Genomic DNA, 16,053 nt, shown 5'->3' with positions numbered 1-16,053 from the left:
TAATTAAGTATAATTTAGCAATGTACTTTTGATACTTAAGTATATTTAAAATCAAATACTTTTAGACTTTTACTCAAGTAGTATTTTACTGAGTGACTTTCACTTTTACTTGAGTCATTTTCTATTAAGGTATCTTTACTTTTACTCAAGTATGGCAACTGGGTACTTTTTTCACCACTGTGTACACGGTATCAATGTCTTTCTCTGTCGGCACTCGGTTTGTATAAGTTCCTATCAGGCTCACTGGCCCAGCGGTATGAACAGCACCCGGCCCAGCCCTGTCACCTTCTTCATCATCCAGGGCCTGGTGGAAAACAGAATGGTTCTGTTTGTCATCTTCTTGCTGGCCTATTCCATCATCCTAGGAGGAAACAGCATGATCATCTGGTATTGTACACTGTACACGCACACCCCTGCACATCGACTCTGTACTGGTACCCCATGTATATTGCCAAGTTATCATTACTCATTGTATATTTATTCCTTGTGTTGTTATTTTTTTAATTCCTTGTGGTTTTTTAAAAAATATTTTATTTATCTACTATTTCTATGTTTTCTACTATTTCTATTTTTCTCTCTGCATTGTTGGGAAGGGCCTGTAAGTAAGCATTTCACTCTTAGTCTACACCTGTTGTTTACAAAGCATGTGAGAAAAAAACATTATGTTATAAAAGAGAACGGGTGTTGTAGTAAGTGTAAGTGATCAAAAGGTTTCCTTCAGGTCCACTCACTGAGGGCCTGTAGACTACACTATACTCCTCAGGAGTCAGGACTCTTGAACCCAGATTCTTCCCTGGACGAGTCACATTGTCGGTAAAAACTCCCTGCTGGGCCTATCTATTACATCACTGTCTAATCCCTCTCTTTATCTCATCCTACAGCTGCGGACCGACCCGAAGCTGGGCTCCCCCATGTACTTCTTCCTACACAACCTGTCCTTCATGGAAATGGTCTACACCACAGTCACTGTCCCCAACATGTTGTCAGGCTTCCTGACTGAGGTCATAACTGTTTCCGTTCCCGGCTGCTTCCTCCATATGTACTGCTTCATCCAGATGGCCGTCAACAACCACGCCCTGCTGACCGTCATGGCCTACGATTGCTATGTGGCCATCTGTAATTCTCTCCTCTACACCGCTGTGATGACCCAACCCGTCCACCTGCCCCTCATCATCGGGGCGTGGACCTTAGACGCCATCTGCACCTCTCGGCCATTGCCATGGCAACGCGGCTTTTGTTTTGCAAACCCAACGTAGTGCGCCACTGCTTGTCCGACCCATCCTCGGCTGGTGGACAGTATAATGTCGCGGTCTTTTGCCCTTGTAGCGCTGCTCACCACGGCGTGCTCATCTTTACTTCCTACATCCTCATCGGTGTGGCGATAGCTAAAATGGGCGCCGCCCAGCGACTCCTACCTTGTGGGAAACTTCTCTCCAGAGGTGACCCTCCTCTTCATTCTCCCCCCCCCCCCCCCCCCCCCTTTCTCTTCCGATGTCTGTTTAACTCTGCCATCAGACATCCTTCAGTCAACACTGTGAATTCTACAATCACTAGCTGAAGAGTTTGTCTGATATTTGTGCCATTACTCTGGTTACCCATGTCCTCTGATTTGTGTCCTTTCACTGTTAATGTCTATCAGTATGCAAAATGGGTTCCCACCAGGAGATGGTAGTGTTGTATTAATTGTGTGTCGCATATTGTACTGATGCTCTTCAGTCGTTGTTGGTTGAGAGAGGTTTGTGTCATGGTGGCATGGCTGTGATAATCCTAATAACAGGGTTGGGGTCAATTTCATTTAAATTCCAGTCAATTCAGGAATTTATTCATCCAAATTCCAATGGTTTTTTTCCTTATTGAAAAGCATGGGCAAGAATTGGAATTTCAGAGTACTTCCTGAATTGACTGGAATTTAAATGGAATTGACCCCAACCCTTCCTATTAATGCTGTGTAAATGTTAATGGGTAAATATGATCCAGGTCGTGCTGTTAATATTGTTGTGATAAGGTTAGATAACATTGTGTTGATGTTGTAGGTGCGTATCATTGTTGTATAATAATGTGTAACTTTGCATTTATTGTATTTTTTGGGGGCAGGGAGGTATCATTGTCACATTGCGGTTGTCTTAATGTTGTATTAATGTTGTGTTAATGTTGTAGGTGTGTATCATCGTGTCAGTGCTGTACTCAGCTTTGACTCCTTTCATGAACCTGATTATCTACAGCCTGAGGAACAAGGAGCTGAGAAAGGCTATCACAGAGCCATCTCACTGCAGGGCCGCAGAAAACTCAACACGCTGTCCTGGCCACAAAATAGTAAGCAAATTCTCCTGACCGCAAAACACTCAATACAGTCTACTTTTAAAATACTAAATGAAAAAAGATGTTGATGCTGGAATGTAAACAATGCCAGAAAAGCCTTTGTGCAAACAAACTTCCAGAAGTAATCAAGGCACTATCATTTAATGTAAAAATTCAAAAGCCTTTATTGTTTTACGGATTATGCATGGCAAAAACCACAGACGCGTTGCGGCTACAACAGCCTTCATCAGGGCGATAAAGAGTATTGGTGGAGAAACAGGTGTATATGCCAACTCTCACAGGAAGTGACTCAATTCATTACCATATGTAATAGAATTGTGAAAAGATACAGAGACACAGAAAACAAAAAAATTGAGAACAAAAAATAAACCACATATCTCTTACAGGATGGGAGAATAACTTGAAATCAAATCAAAGTTTATTTGTCACGTGCCGAATACAACAGGTGTAGTAGACCTTACAGTGAAATGCTTACTTACAGGCTCTAACCAATAGTGCGAAAAAAAGGTATGTGTGTGTGTGTGTAGCTAAGTAAAGAAATAAAACAACATTAAAAAGACAATTGAAAAAAACAGTAGCGAGGCTACAAACAGACACCGGTTAGTCAGGCTTATTGAGGTAGTATGTACATGTAGGAATGGTTAAAGTGACTATGCATAATTGATGAACATAGAGTAGCAGTAGCGTAAAAAGAGGGGGTGGTGGGTGGGACACAATGCAGGTAGCCCGATTAGCCAATGTGCGGGAGCACTGGTTGGTCGGGCCAATTGAGGTAGTATGTACATGAATGTATAGTTAACGTGACTATGTATTTAAGATAAACAGAGAGTAGCAGCAGCGTAAAAGAGGGGTTGGGGGGCCCACAATGCAAATAGTCCGGGTAACCATTTCGTTACCTGTTCAGGAGTCTTATGGCTTGGGGGTAAAAACTGTTGAGAAGCCTTTTTGTCCTAGACTTGGCACTCCGGTACCGCTTGCCATGCGGTAGTAGAGAGAACAGTCTCTCAGTATGACTGGGGTGGCTGGGGTCTTTGACAATTTTTAGGGCCTTCCTCTGACACCGCCTAGTATATAGGTCCTGAATGGCAGGCAGCGTTGCCCCAGTGATGTACTGGGCCGTGCGCACTACCCTCTGAAGTGCCTTGCGGTCGGAGGCCGAGCAATTGCCGTACCAGGCAGTGATGCAACCGGTCAGGATGCTCTCGATGTTGCAGCTGTAGAACCTTTTGAGGATCTCAGGAACCCATGAAAAGTATTTTTAGTTTCCTGAGGGGAAATAGGCTTTGTCGTGCCCTCTTCACGACTGTCTTGGTGTGTTTGGACCATTCTAGTTTGTTGTTGATGTGGACACCAAGTAACTTGAAGCTCTCAACCTGCTCCACTACAACCCCGTCGATGAGAATGGGGGCGTGCTCGGTGATCCTTTTCCTGTAGTTCACAATCATCTCCTTAGTCTTGGTTACGTTGAGGGATAGGTTGTTATTCTGGCACCACCCAGCCAGGTCTCTGACCTCCTCACTATAGGTTGTCTCGTCGTTGATCAGGCCTACCACTGTTGTGTCGTCTGCAAACTTAATGATGGTGTTGGAGTCGTGCCTGGCCATGCAGTCATGGGTGAACAGTGAGTACAGGAGGGGACTGAGCACGCACCCCTGGGGAGCTCCAGTGTTGAGGATCAGCGTGACAGATGTGTTGCTACCTACCCTCACCACCTGGGGGCGGCCCGTCAGGAAGTCCAGGATCCAGTTGCAGAGGGAGGTCAGTTGCAGAGGGAGGTGTTTAGTCCCAGGTTCCTTAGCTTAGTGATGAGATTTGAGGGTACTATGGTGTTGAACGCTGAGCTGTAGTCAATGAATAGCATTCTCACATAGGTGTTCCTTTTGTCCAGGTGGGAAAGGGCAGTGTGGAGTGCAATAGAGATTGCATCATCTGTGGATCTGTTTGGGCGGTATGCAAATTGGAGTGGGTCTAGGGTTTCTGGGATAATGGTGTTGATGTGAGCCATTACCAGTCTTTCAAAGCACTTCATGGCTATGGACGTGAGTGCTGTAGTCATTTAGGCAGGTTGCCTTTGTGTTCTTGGGCACAGGGACTATGGTGATCTGCTTGAAACATGTTGGTATTACAGACTCAATCAGGGACATGTTGAAAATGTCAGTGAAGACACTTGCCAGTTGGTCAGCACATGCCCAGAGCACACGTCCTGGTATTCCGTCTGGCCCCTCAGCCTGGTGTATGTTGGCCTGTTTATAGCTCTTACTCACGTCGGCTACGGAGAGCGTGATCACACAGTCGCCCGGAACAGCTGATGCTCTCATGCATGCCTCAGTGTTGCTTGCCTCGAAGCAAGCATAGAAGTGATTTAGCTCGTCTGGTAGGCTCGTGTCACTGGGCAGCTCGCGGCTGTACTTCACTTTGTTGTCTGTAATAGTTTGCAAGCCGGTGTAGTATGATGGTTCGTCACAGGGCATAGCGGGATTTCTTGTAAGCTTCTGGGTTAGAGTCCCGCACCTTGAAAGCGGCAGCTCTACCCTTTAGCTGTGCGAGTGTTGCCTGTAATCCATGGCTTCTGGTTGGGGTATGTACGTACAGTCACTGTGAGGATGACGTCCTCGATGCACTTATTGATAAAGCCGGTGACTGATGTGGTGTATTCCTCAATGTCATCGGAAGAATCCCGGAACATGTTCAGTCTGTGATAGCAAAACAGTCCTGTAGTTTAGCATCTGCTTCATCTGACCACTTTTTTATAGACCGAGTCACTGGTGCTTCGTGCTTTAATTTTTGCTTGTAAGCAGGAATCAGGAGGATAGAGTTGTGGTCGGATTTACCAAATGGAGGGCGAGGGAGAGCTTTGTAAGCGTCTCTGTGTGTGGAGTACAGGTGATCTAGAATTGTTTTCCCTCTGGTTGCACATTTAACATGTTGATAGAGATTTGGTAGAACTGATTTAAGTTTCCCTGCATTAAAGTCTCTGGCCACTAGGAGCGCCGCCTCTGGGTGAGTGGTTTCCTGTTTGCTTATTTCCGTATACAGCTGACTGAGTGCGGTCTTAGTGCCAGCATCTGTTTGTGGTGGTAAATAAACAGCCAGGAAAAGTATAGCTGATAACTCTCTAGGCAAGTAGTGTGGCCTGCAATTTATCAAAATATACTCTACTTCAGGCGAACAAAATCTAGAGACTTCCTTTGATTTTGTGCACCAGCTGTTTATTACAAATATGCACAGACCGTGTGGTAACTGCAATCACTGCCATCATATCGTAAAAACAAATACCAAGTGCAATCGTTTGTCAACTGCAACACTACCTACTGTATATGGTGTACAGGCTGGAGTGCCCATGTGGGTTCTTTTACATAGGACGTACTAAGAGAAGGCTCAAGGACAGGGTGTCTGAACATGCTTATGCTAGAAGAACTGCTAACAATATGTTTCCGATTGCTAAACATTACAGACATGCTGGCCATGGCAGCCAAAACTCTCTGAAAGCAATGGCCATCTCAAACGCCTCCTACAACGTGAAACGTTCTGGATCTTTAAATTAAATCAACTGTATTGCAGGGTCTAAATTAGGAAACGTTTTATTCTCCCTTCCTGTAAGATATATGTGATTTACTTTTTGTTCTCAATTTTTTAGTTTTTTGTTCTCCATTCTTATTTAAGTTTGGTAACATGAACTCATGTGTATGTATTTTTCTTTTATGATTTAGCATTTCTTTTGAGGTGTTGCATTCTCGTTATGCAATGTTTGTTTTGTTTATCTCTGTATTTTTAATGTGTTTTCTCCCCAAAAGTTTTTTTTGCCTTTACATTTTAAGTGTAGGCCGTCATTGTAAATAAGATTTTTTTCTTAACTGACTTGCCTAGTTAAATAAAGGTTAAATAAAATAATATATATATATATTATTTTATTTATTTTTATATATATATATATATATATATATATATATATATATATATATATATTAAATATGGTAATGAATTGAACCACTTCCTGTAAAAGTTGGGATATACACCTGTTTGTCCAACAATATTCTTTGTCACCAGGATGAAGGCTGTTGTAGCCGCTATGCAGGTTTTTTATTCTTGCCATACATAAGCCTTAATACAACAAAGGCTTTTACATTTTTTACACTAAATGAGAGTGTGTTGATTCATTCTTGAAGTTTGTTTGCGCAATGGCTTTCCTGGCATTGTTTACAATCCAGCACCAACTTTTTTTATATATAGTATCCCTTGATCAAAGAGCACCTCATTGATTAACTATAAACCAAAGAAGTGCTCCTCTCTTGTGCCTCTACTTTTAAAATAGTTTAGTATGGGGCTAAAAAGAGTAATCATTTTCAGATTCCAAAATAATACCAAGTCACTACTTCCAATTATTGATTGTTTTTCGGAAGGCAGAAAAACTAAATGTTTAACACTCTTAGAAACTAAACCGAACAACATTATTGTTCACCATTTGGTTCATTATGTATATTGCACAACTGTATACATTTGATTTAATAGTTTATTGATAAGGAACACAAAAATAATAACAACTGTACATTCCTGTTAACTTGCATTGTACATACTACCAGATACAGTACTATATGTTTTGTAATTATACATGTTTTTAATTAATCTAAAAGAAACCAAAGAGTAATCATTAGGTGATTTCTTGTGTACCTTCTATCTGATAATGTTCTAAATATCAGGGAAATAGCACACTGTAAAATAAAGTATCCACACATTTCATTTTTGTGCCTCTGCCTTTTCTGTAAGCGTCACAAATTAAAATAAAACTTTGCACAATAAAAAAGACCTCTTGATGGAATAATTGATGGTTTGCATGTGGACATTCAATCTATAAATGATTCATGGAACCCTCCCCAAAAACCTTGCACCAGATAAAAATAAATGTCAATTTGAAAACCACATAGAGCTCTTCCTGGTTTATATTTTCTTTATAGCAGGAATGAGGAAATTTTTCAGTAGTACTAACACATACAAGGGTGGCTGTATTTTATACATTTTAAAACATATTTTTAATGTGGAATATCACCGTAGAAATCATGGTTTTCAATTACTTTTAGCATCCAATTCAAGAGAACTGGTCCCTCAGGTGGTGGCTGAGAAGACACCCCACCCTTGTTTCATGAATGCCACACACAGTTCTCATCATATGATATATCATATATTTTCCTGTCTGATTTAACACATCATGTGGACACCTTGGCTCTGTGAAACACTCTAAAGATCCTCTGTTTAATCTCTTTAGTCTGTAAACCATATATTATGGGGTTGAGACAAGTAGGGACCACACTACCCAGAACACTGCTCACTTTGCGCAGGTCTGCAAAGGCTGGGAAGCGGTGGAGGACGATAATGGTAAACCCACATCCCAGCACGATGAGGTAGACCAGTAAGTGTGTGCTGCAGGTTGTCAGGGCCTTGCTGTTTAAAGAGCTGTTTTTACTGCTCAGACACACAATGGCGATCTTGAGATAGGTGAGACTGATGCTGCCTATGGACGAGACAAACAGCACAACAGTAAAGATTAAGCCATATATGTTATTTATGAACACGTTCTCACAGGAGAGCTTGAATAAGGAGGCGTTGTCGCAGTAAGGGTTAAATATGTTAGACCTGCAGCGTGACAGGCGGATGGTGAGGCCCAGCAGAATCCCCACTAAGACTATGGCCACCCCCCAGGCAGACACAGACAACCTGATAACCATTTTGTTTGTCATGATGGTAGCGTACCGCAGGGGGTTGCAGATGGCCACATACCTGTCAAAGGCCATGATCATGAGAACGGTGTGTGATGTCGTAGCATAAACATGAGTATAGAAAGCCTGAATGACACACTCTATGTAAGTGATATATCGCTCAGGAGCTGTGGTCAAAATGTCCCATAACAGACGAGGTATCAACGTTGTAGCCCCGACTATGTCATTAAGAGGCAGGTTGCAGAGGAGGATGTACATGGGCTGGTGCAGGCTCCTCTCCATGGAGATCAATACTATGAGTCCGATGTTGGCCACCATTGTGAAGATGTAGATAATGAGGAAGAGGATGAAGGCAGGGTACGAGGACTGTTGTGTGACCTTTAACCCCTCCAGGAGGAGAACGTGGTTAGGGTACGTGTTGTTCTCCATTTGTCAGTCAAGGAGTAGCTCAGAATCTTGAGAGGAGAATTTGAAAAGATCAGTCGTACAACTTGGGGAATCAGTTTCTATCCAGCTCCAGCTGGTAGCTGTATAGCTATCATCAGTCAGACGAGATGTAGCTAGCTAGCAAAGAAAGCTATACATTGTTATGGAAGGTTTACATGACACAAGTGATCTCAGCTATTTAGCTGAATAGCTATATTCTGCAAACAGCTGACCTAAGTAAGTTAATGTCCTTACTTGATAGCCAGATAACTAGACAACATTACCCAAATAAGATTGTATGTATGGACATTTCATACACCAAAACACATTAAATTATATATATGAATCACTCGATTCCACACTAGATAGCAAAATAATAACTGTCTTTGACATGAAGAGTTGAAGTTAAGCACTAACATAAGCAAGTAGGTCTTCTACAGCTTTCTTCAGTGTTCCAAGTTGATTCCTGTGTTCTATCCCACCCCTTCAGACTTACTACAGAAACAACATCAAAGCCTTTTATTTACAACAAAACCCACAATGTGATGACGAATATGTCAGTCAAGATGTAAACATGTACGTCATGACTCCATTGACTAAAATTCCCAGTAGAAGCTAATGAGGAAAGTAACAAACATGGCTTGTGGGGTGTTGTCCACTTGGGCTTTGCAAATTTACAAAATATTACAAGGTAATTTGTCTTCAAGAGATTAAAGGGGAAGTTCAGTAGTTTACAACTTGATGTTAGATGGTTTGTCACCCTGACCAGGAGGAACTGTAATTCATGGTTTGGTTTTCTTTAAACAGCCACAAATGTCAGCTAGCTTTAGCCACCACCATCTAACAATCAATCAAAGTAATAGGAGCATGTGTGCATTCTTTTTATTTTTTAAGGTCCATTATGTAGCTTTGTGGGTGACCTCACCAAATTCACATAGAAGTGTGAGTTATAGATCTGTCATTCTTATTGGAAGCAAGTCTGATAAGTGGTAGATCCGTTCTATGCCCCAGCAAACAGGGGACGTCTAAGGACATCAGGCAACGTTCCCTTTGGGTCCCTTTAAAGATTTTCTGAAACGTTCTGAAAATGATTTAGGAACATTAAGACATCACGTTAACCTCAGGATCATAAGAAGACATTCAGTACAGGTCCCCGTTTGGTCATGGTATAATTTTATAATAAGGTATTTTGATGTCCATTAGGGAACCTTATGAAAAGGTTCCTATTTGGTTCTGATAGGACGTTATCCATGGGACATTCAATGACCACAAGCGGAAATTTCATGGTTGTCAAGGGGAACATCGCATGATGGTCCCATGGTAACATTCAGGACCTTTTTAGAACATTCTCTCGCAAAATGTCCTTGGGGATGTCGCTGGAACAAATCAAGAACTAGATAAAAACCTCCAGGGGATCATGACACAATGTTCCGAGAATGTCCTAAAAACATAATTGGGGATGTCGCTGGAACAAACCGGGACCTAGAAAAAACCTCCAGGGGACCATGACACAATGTCCTGACCACTTTAGGAAACCATTTCGTGAAGTTCCCGGGGACGTCCTAACGTCAAATTTTGGTTTGCAGGGGTGCTATTTCTATGCTTCTCCTTCTTAAGTCTCGCTTTTGTCTCTTTTTACTTTTGTTTTTTTCACCAGCAAGTATTGGATACAGCCTATTTTTTGATACTATGTTGAAATTGTTTCATACATAATGGCCCTGTGATTTTTCATATTGCACTCTACACAGTGTTGCTTTTTGTACTGATGTACAGTGCCAGTCAAAAGTTTGGACGCACCTGCTCATTCCAGGTTTTTCTTTATTTTTACTATTTTCTACATTGTATAATAATAGTGAAGACATCAAAACTATGAAATAACACATATGGAATGTACTAACCAAAAAGGGTTAAACAAATCAAAATATATTTTATATTTGACATTCTTTAAAGTAGCCACCCTTTGCCTTGATGACAGCTTGCACACTCTTGGCATTCTCTCTACCAGCTTCATGAGGCAGTCACCTGGAATGCATTTCAATTAACAGGTGTGCCTTGTTAAAAGTACATTTGTGGAATTTCTTTATTTCTGAGTGCAATCAGTTGTGTTGGTACAAGATAGGGGTGGTATACAGAAGATAACCCTTTTTGGTAAAAGACCAAGTCCATATTATGGCAAGAACAGATCAAATAAGCAAAGAGAAACGACAGTCCATCATTACTTTAAGACATTTCAAGAATTTTCAAACTTTCAAAGTGAGGACCGCCACAGGAAAGGAAGACCCAGAGTTACCTCTGCTGCAGAGGATACGTTCATTAGAGTTACGAGACTCAGAAATTGCAGCCCAAATAAATGCTTCACACAGTTCAAGTAACAGACACATCTCAAGATCAACTGTTCAGAGGAGACTGTGTGAATCAAGCCTTCATGGTCAAATTGTTGCAAAGAAACCACTACTAAAGGACACCAATTAGAAGAAGAGACTTGCTTGGGCTAAGAAACACGAGCAATGGACATTTGACTGGTGGAAATCTGTAATTTTGGTCTGATGAGTCCAAATTTGAGATTTTTGGTTCCAACTGCCATGTCTTTGTGAGACTCAGAGAGGTGAACAGATGATCTCTGCATGTGTGGTTCCCACAATGAACCATGGAGGAGGAGGTGTGATGGTGTGGGGGTGATTTGCTGGTGACACTGTCAGTGATTTATTTAGAATTTAAGGCACACTTTTAACCAGCATGGATACCACAGCATTCTGCAGCGATACACAATCCCATCTGGTTTGCGCTTAGTGGGACTATCATTTGTTTTTCAACAGGACAATGACCCAACACACCTCCAGGCTGTGTAAGGGCTATTTGACCAAGAAGGTGAGTGATTGAGTGCTGCATCAGATGACCTGGCCTCCACAATCACTGACACACTGTGTACCGACACACACATGCAACATGGCACCAACAGAGATGGTCGCCTTGATTCGCGTTCTTAGGAAACTATTGTCGTGTCTTTGGCTATGCCGGATTAAGTGATATGACATGCTATTCTATAAAATAATTTCTCTGTAATTAATATTACCTGATTAAGCTAATCAGGTAAATGTAATTAACTAGAAAGTCGGGGAACCACGAAATAATGTTTATGGAGCTGTTATCTTCTGAATAAACTCTTAAAAACCTTGTAATCTTTTACCTCAATAGCAGTCAATATTTAATCATCACCTTATTTAGTCTCATCTGAAAGTTGTAAATTCTTGGTTATCTTCACGAACCCTGGCTAACAAGTTGAATCAGCAATACAAAATTTGGATTAATTATTTATTTACTAAATACCTAAATAATCAAACAGAATTACATCTACACAGAATGGATCATACATTGATTACAAATGATGTCATAAAGGAAAACGTCCCTAGCGGATGGAACAGATATGACGGCTGGTTACACAAAGAAAGGGATTGGATTTTGAATGAAAGAGCGGGAAGGAACAAGGGAACAAAGGAAGATTTTGTGTCTCTATCGGGCCGTAGGCAGCTACTCTATCGTAAATACAGAATATTATGCATTCTAAATAACCACCCATTTGGAAAAGAAAAAATGCAATACATTTTTACTGATGGAAGGCTGGGTTGTCCTTTGAAGAATGTATGGTGGTAGAACGAATACTTGGTAGTACCGTCGTCGTGTGGTAGAACAGGTACTTTGTCCGTCCTTTCCTAGCCCACGTTTACAGCTGCTGTTGTTAACGCAACAGCTAGGAGGTCTCACTTCTTTAGTGAATAAGAGTTCAAAGTTCATACCAAGTTGCCATGCTATATGCTCATGCTATATTCTGGCTGGTATAGTCGAAATTCATACTTCCGGCGTGTAGGTCGTCACCTTCACGTTGAGATTCGATACTAATTTCGTTAGGTTCCTGTCGTTCACCAGAGCTCACGCTGAGGTTGGCTTAGTTCTGTAGGTGGCCTTGTCCTTCTAACGCAGGGACCGCAAGTCCTCACGTCCTTGGAAAAGGTAGTTGAATTTTCGTCAACGGGTTTATATAGTGGTGAAAGAAGGGCGTGTTTCATAGTTTACAACCAAAGTCTGTTCACTTGGGCGGGGCCTCTGAGTGAGCAGAGTTTCTCTATGACAAACCGTTCTCTCATTTAAGAAGCAAAAATGACATTTCATCTTTTCACAAATAGTTTCATATTTAAATATTTAAATTGCACAATAATTTCATGTCAATCTGATAACTAGAATGTGTTGACTTACCAAGATACAGTTTATGTCATCTTGTCATTAGTAGTAATGTCTTAGACAACAACTGATCTGAGACCATATTCATTAAGTACCAATGCATATTTTCAACTGGTTGGATTACCGAAATATGGTTCCGTTTCCCATCTTTCGATGTTACCAGACTCTCTATGTTACAAAGGCTTTACAAGAGTCAACTCTATAGAGTAGAGAGAGAGAAAAGGGGAAAGGTATTTATGGGGGTCATAAACCTCCCCCAACTGATCAACGTCATGACACTATGCAGTATTTTGTATTATTTTTTATTATTTCTTACACTGTTACCCCAGGAAATCTTAAGTCTTATTACATACAGCTGGGAAGAACTATTGGATATAAGAGCAACATCAACTTACCAACATTACGACCATGAATACGACTTTCCCTAAGCGGATCCTCTGTTTGGACCACCACCCAGGGCAATGGATCGGATCCCAGTAGGCAACCCAAAACAACGGCACCGCAGAAGGGGCAGACGGAGCAGTCTTCTGGTCAGGCTCCGTAGACGGGCACATTGCTCACCGCTCCCGAGTATACTACTCGCCAATGTCCAGTCTCTTGACAACAAGGTAGACGAAATTCGAGCAAGGGTTGCCTTCCAGAGAGACATCAAAGATTGTAACATTCTCTGTTTCACGGAAACATGGCTCACTCGGGATACCTTACCTGAGTCAGGTATAGCCACCCGGTTTCTTCACTCATCGCGCCGACAGAAACAAACATCTCTCTGGTAAGAAGAAGGGCGGGGTGTATGCCTTATGATTAACGAGTCGTGGTGTGATCATAACAACATACAGGAACTCAAGTCCTTTTGTTCACCTGACCTAGAATTCCTTACAATTAACCTGTTTGGGCTGCATGCCCGACACCGGTACACTTATGACAACAGCCAGCTCAAAGTGCAGGGCGCGAAATTCAATATATATATTTTTTAAATATTTAACTTTCACACATTAACAAGTCCAAGACACCAGATGAAAGGTACACATCTTGTGAATCAAGCCAACATGTCCGATTTTTAAAATGTTTTACAGGGAAGACACAATATGTAAATCTATTAGCTAACCACGTTAGCAAAAGACACCACTATTTTTACTCCATCCGTTTTTTACTACATCAGTAGCTATCACAAATTCGACCAAATAAAGATATAAATAGCCACTAACCAAGAAACAACCTCATCAGATGACAGTCTGATAACATATTTATTGTATAGCATATGTTTTGTTAGAAAAATGTGCATATTTCAGGTATAAATCATAGTTTACATTGCAGCTACAGTCAGAAATTGCACCGAAAGCAGACAGAAAAATTACAGACACCAACGCCAAATAACTAAATACTCATCATAAAACATTTCTGAAAAATACATAGTGTACAGCAATTGAAAGACAGGCATCTTGTGATTCCAGACAATATTTCCGATTTATCAAGTGTTTTACAGCGAAAACACAATATAGCGTTATATTAGCTTAGCACAATAGCAAACATAACAACAGCATTGATTCAAGGCAAAAATAGCTATAACGTATAAACCACCAAAATATATTAATTGTTTCACTAACCTTCTCAGAATTCTTCAGATGACAGTCCTGTAACATCATATTACACAATACATATAGAGTTTGTTCGAAAATGTGCATATTTAGCGGCACAAATTGTGCTTATACAATGAGAATAGTGTCCATAACGTCAAGCAATCTGTCCGGCGCCATCTTGGAAAGCCACCTACTCTTATCGAAAACTATTCATAAACTTGACTAAAAAAATACAGGTTGGACAGCAATCGAAAGACAAATTAGTTCTTAATGCAATCGCCGAATTACATTTTTAAAATTAACCTTACTGCGCAATACAGGCTGCGATAACACAATGCTACACTGCAAGCAATGGCGTTTCATGCATTTGACATTTTTCAACAGAACAATGAATTATCAGCATAAAGACTGCTTACTATTAGCTGAGCTTCCATCAGAATCTTGGGCAAGGTGTCCTTTCTTCAAAACAATCGTCTTTGGGTTGAAAGATGTCCTCTTGTCCGGTCGAATTAGCCGCTAAACGTTAGCCGCCAACTGGAGTGGTGTCCAACTCGTGAAAGCGCATGGCAAAGAAATCCCAGAAAATCGCAATAAACTGCTATAAACTGCTATAAGTCGGTTTAAATTAACTACCTTGTGATGTCTTTAACACCTATAACGAATAAAAACATGACCGGAGATATAGAAATACTAAAACGAAAGCGTTTGCAGGACGCCATTCTGATGTCTTCATGCGTCAAGCGCACTGTTGAAAAGAACGGTACTTCCTGTTCCACGGTCTAATATAAGGTCCCAGATTGCGCAATCGACTCCATTCAAAGTCTCACCGCTTACTGACATCTAGAGGAAGGCGTATGCAGTGCATGTACCCTCATAGCTTGCATGGGGACTTATAAACTGATCTCAGAACAGGGACCTGGATTTCTGAAATCTCACTCCCTGACAGGAAAAGTGCTGCAGAATGAGTTCTGTTTCACTCAGAGAAATAATTCAAACGGTTTTAGAAACTAAAGAGTGTTTTCTATCCAATAGTAATAATAATATGCATATTGTACGAGCAAGAATTGAGTACGAGGCCTTTTTGAAATGGGCACCTTTTATCTGGCTACTCAATACTGCCCCTTGAGCCCAAACAGGTTAAACGTCGACCGCATTGTCTACCAAGAGAATTGTCTTTGATTATAATCAAAGCCATGTATATCCCCCCCAAGGAGAAACCTCGACGGCCCTGAAAGAACTTCATTGGACTCTATGTAAACTGGAAAACACATAACCTGAGGCTGCATTTATTGTAGCTGGGGATTTTAACAAAGCTAATCTGAAAACAAGGCTCCCTATATTATATCAGCATATCAAATGCGCAACCCGGGCTGGAAGCATTCTGAATCATTGCTACTCTAACTTCCGCGACGCATACAAAGCCCTCCCTCGCCCTCCTTTTGACAAATCTGACCACGACTCCGTTTTGTTGCTCTCAGCCTATAGACAGAAACTTAAACAGGAAACGCCCTTGCTCAGGTCTGTTCAACGCTGGACCGACCAATCTGATTTCATGCTTCAAGAATGCTTCGATCATGTGGACTGGAATATGTTCCGGATAGCCTCAGACAATAACATTGATTATACGCTGATTCAGTGAGCAAGCTTATTAGCAAGTACATCGGTGATGTTGTACCCAGAGTGACTATTAAACCTTCCCCAACCAGAAACTGTGGATTGATGGCAGCATTCGCGCAAAACTGAAAGCGCAAACCATTGCTTTTAATCATGGCAAGGCGAACGGA

The 16,053-nt window shown here is 41.2% G+C and overlaps 2 protein-coding genes across 2 annotated transcripts; one reads left to right on the top strand and one right to left on the bottom strand.

The window, feature by feature from the left end:
- Positions 1–256: 256 nt before the first annotated feature.
- LOC120043811 (olfactory receptor 10J4-like) lies at positions 257–2,331 on the top strand. The gene is made up of 5 exons (XM_038988407.1): positions 257–322; positions 882–1,222; positions 1,327–1,439; positions 1,640–1,668; positions 2,158–2,331. Exons 1-5 carry the CDS (start codon positions 257–259, stop codon positions 2,329–2,331), a joined length of 723 nt encoding a protein of 240 aa, XP_038844335.1.
- A 5,189-nt stretch (positions 2,332–7,520) lies between these two features.
- LOC120043810 (olfactory receptor 146-like) lies at positions 7,521–8,459 on the bottom strand. Its single transcript, XM_038988406.1, has one exon. It carries the CDS (start codon positions 8,457–8,459, stop codon positions 7,521–7,523), a length of 939 nt encoding a protein of 312 aa, XP_038844334.1.
- Between the last annotated feature and the right edge of the window lie 7,594 nt (positions 8,460–16,053).

Source organism: Salvelinus namaycush, chromosome 3 (genome assembly GCF_016432855.1).
Source record: "Salvelinus namaycush isolate Seneca chromosome 3, SaNama_1.0, whole genome shotgun sequence".
In the NCBI taxonomy this organism is placed as follows: Eukaryota; Metazoa; Chordata; class Actinopteri; order Salmoniformes; family Salmonidae; genus Salvelinus; species Salvelinus namaycush.
This window is presented reverse-complemented; position numbering and strand designations above follow the sequence as displayed.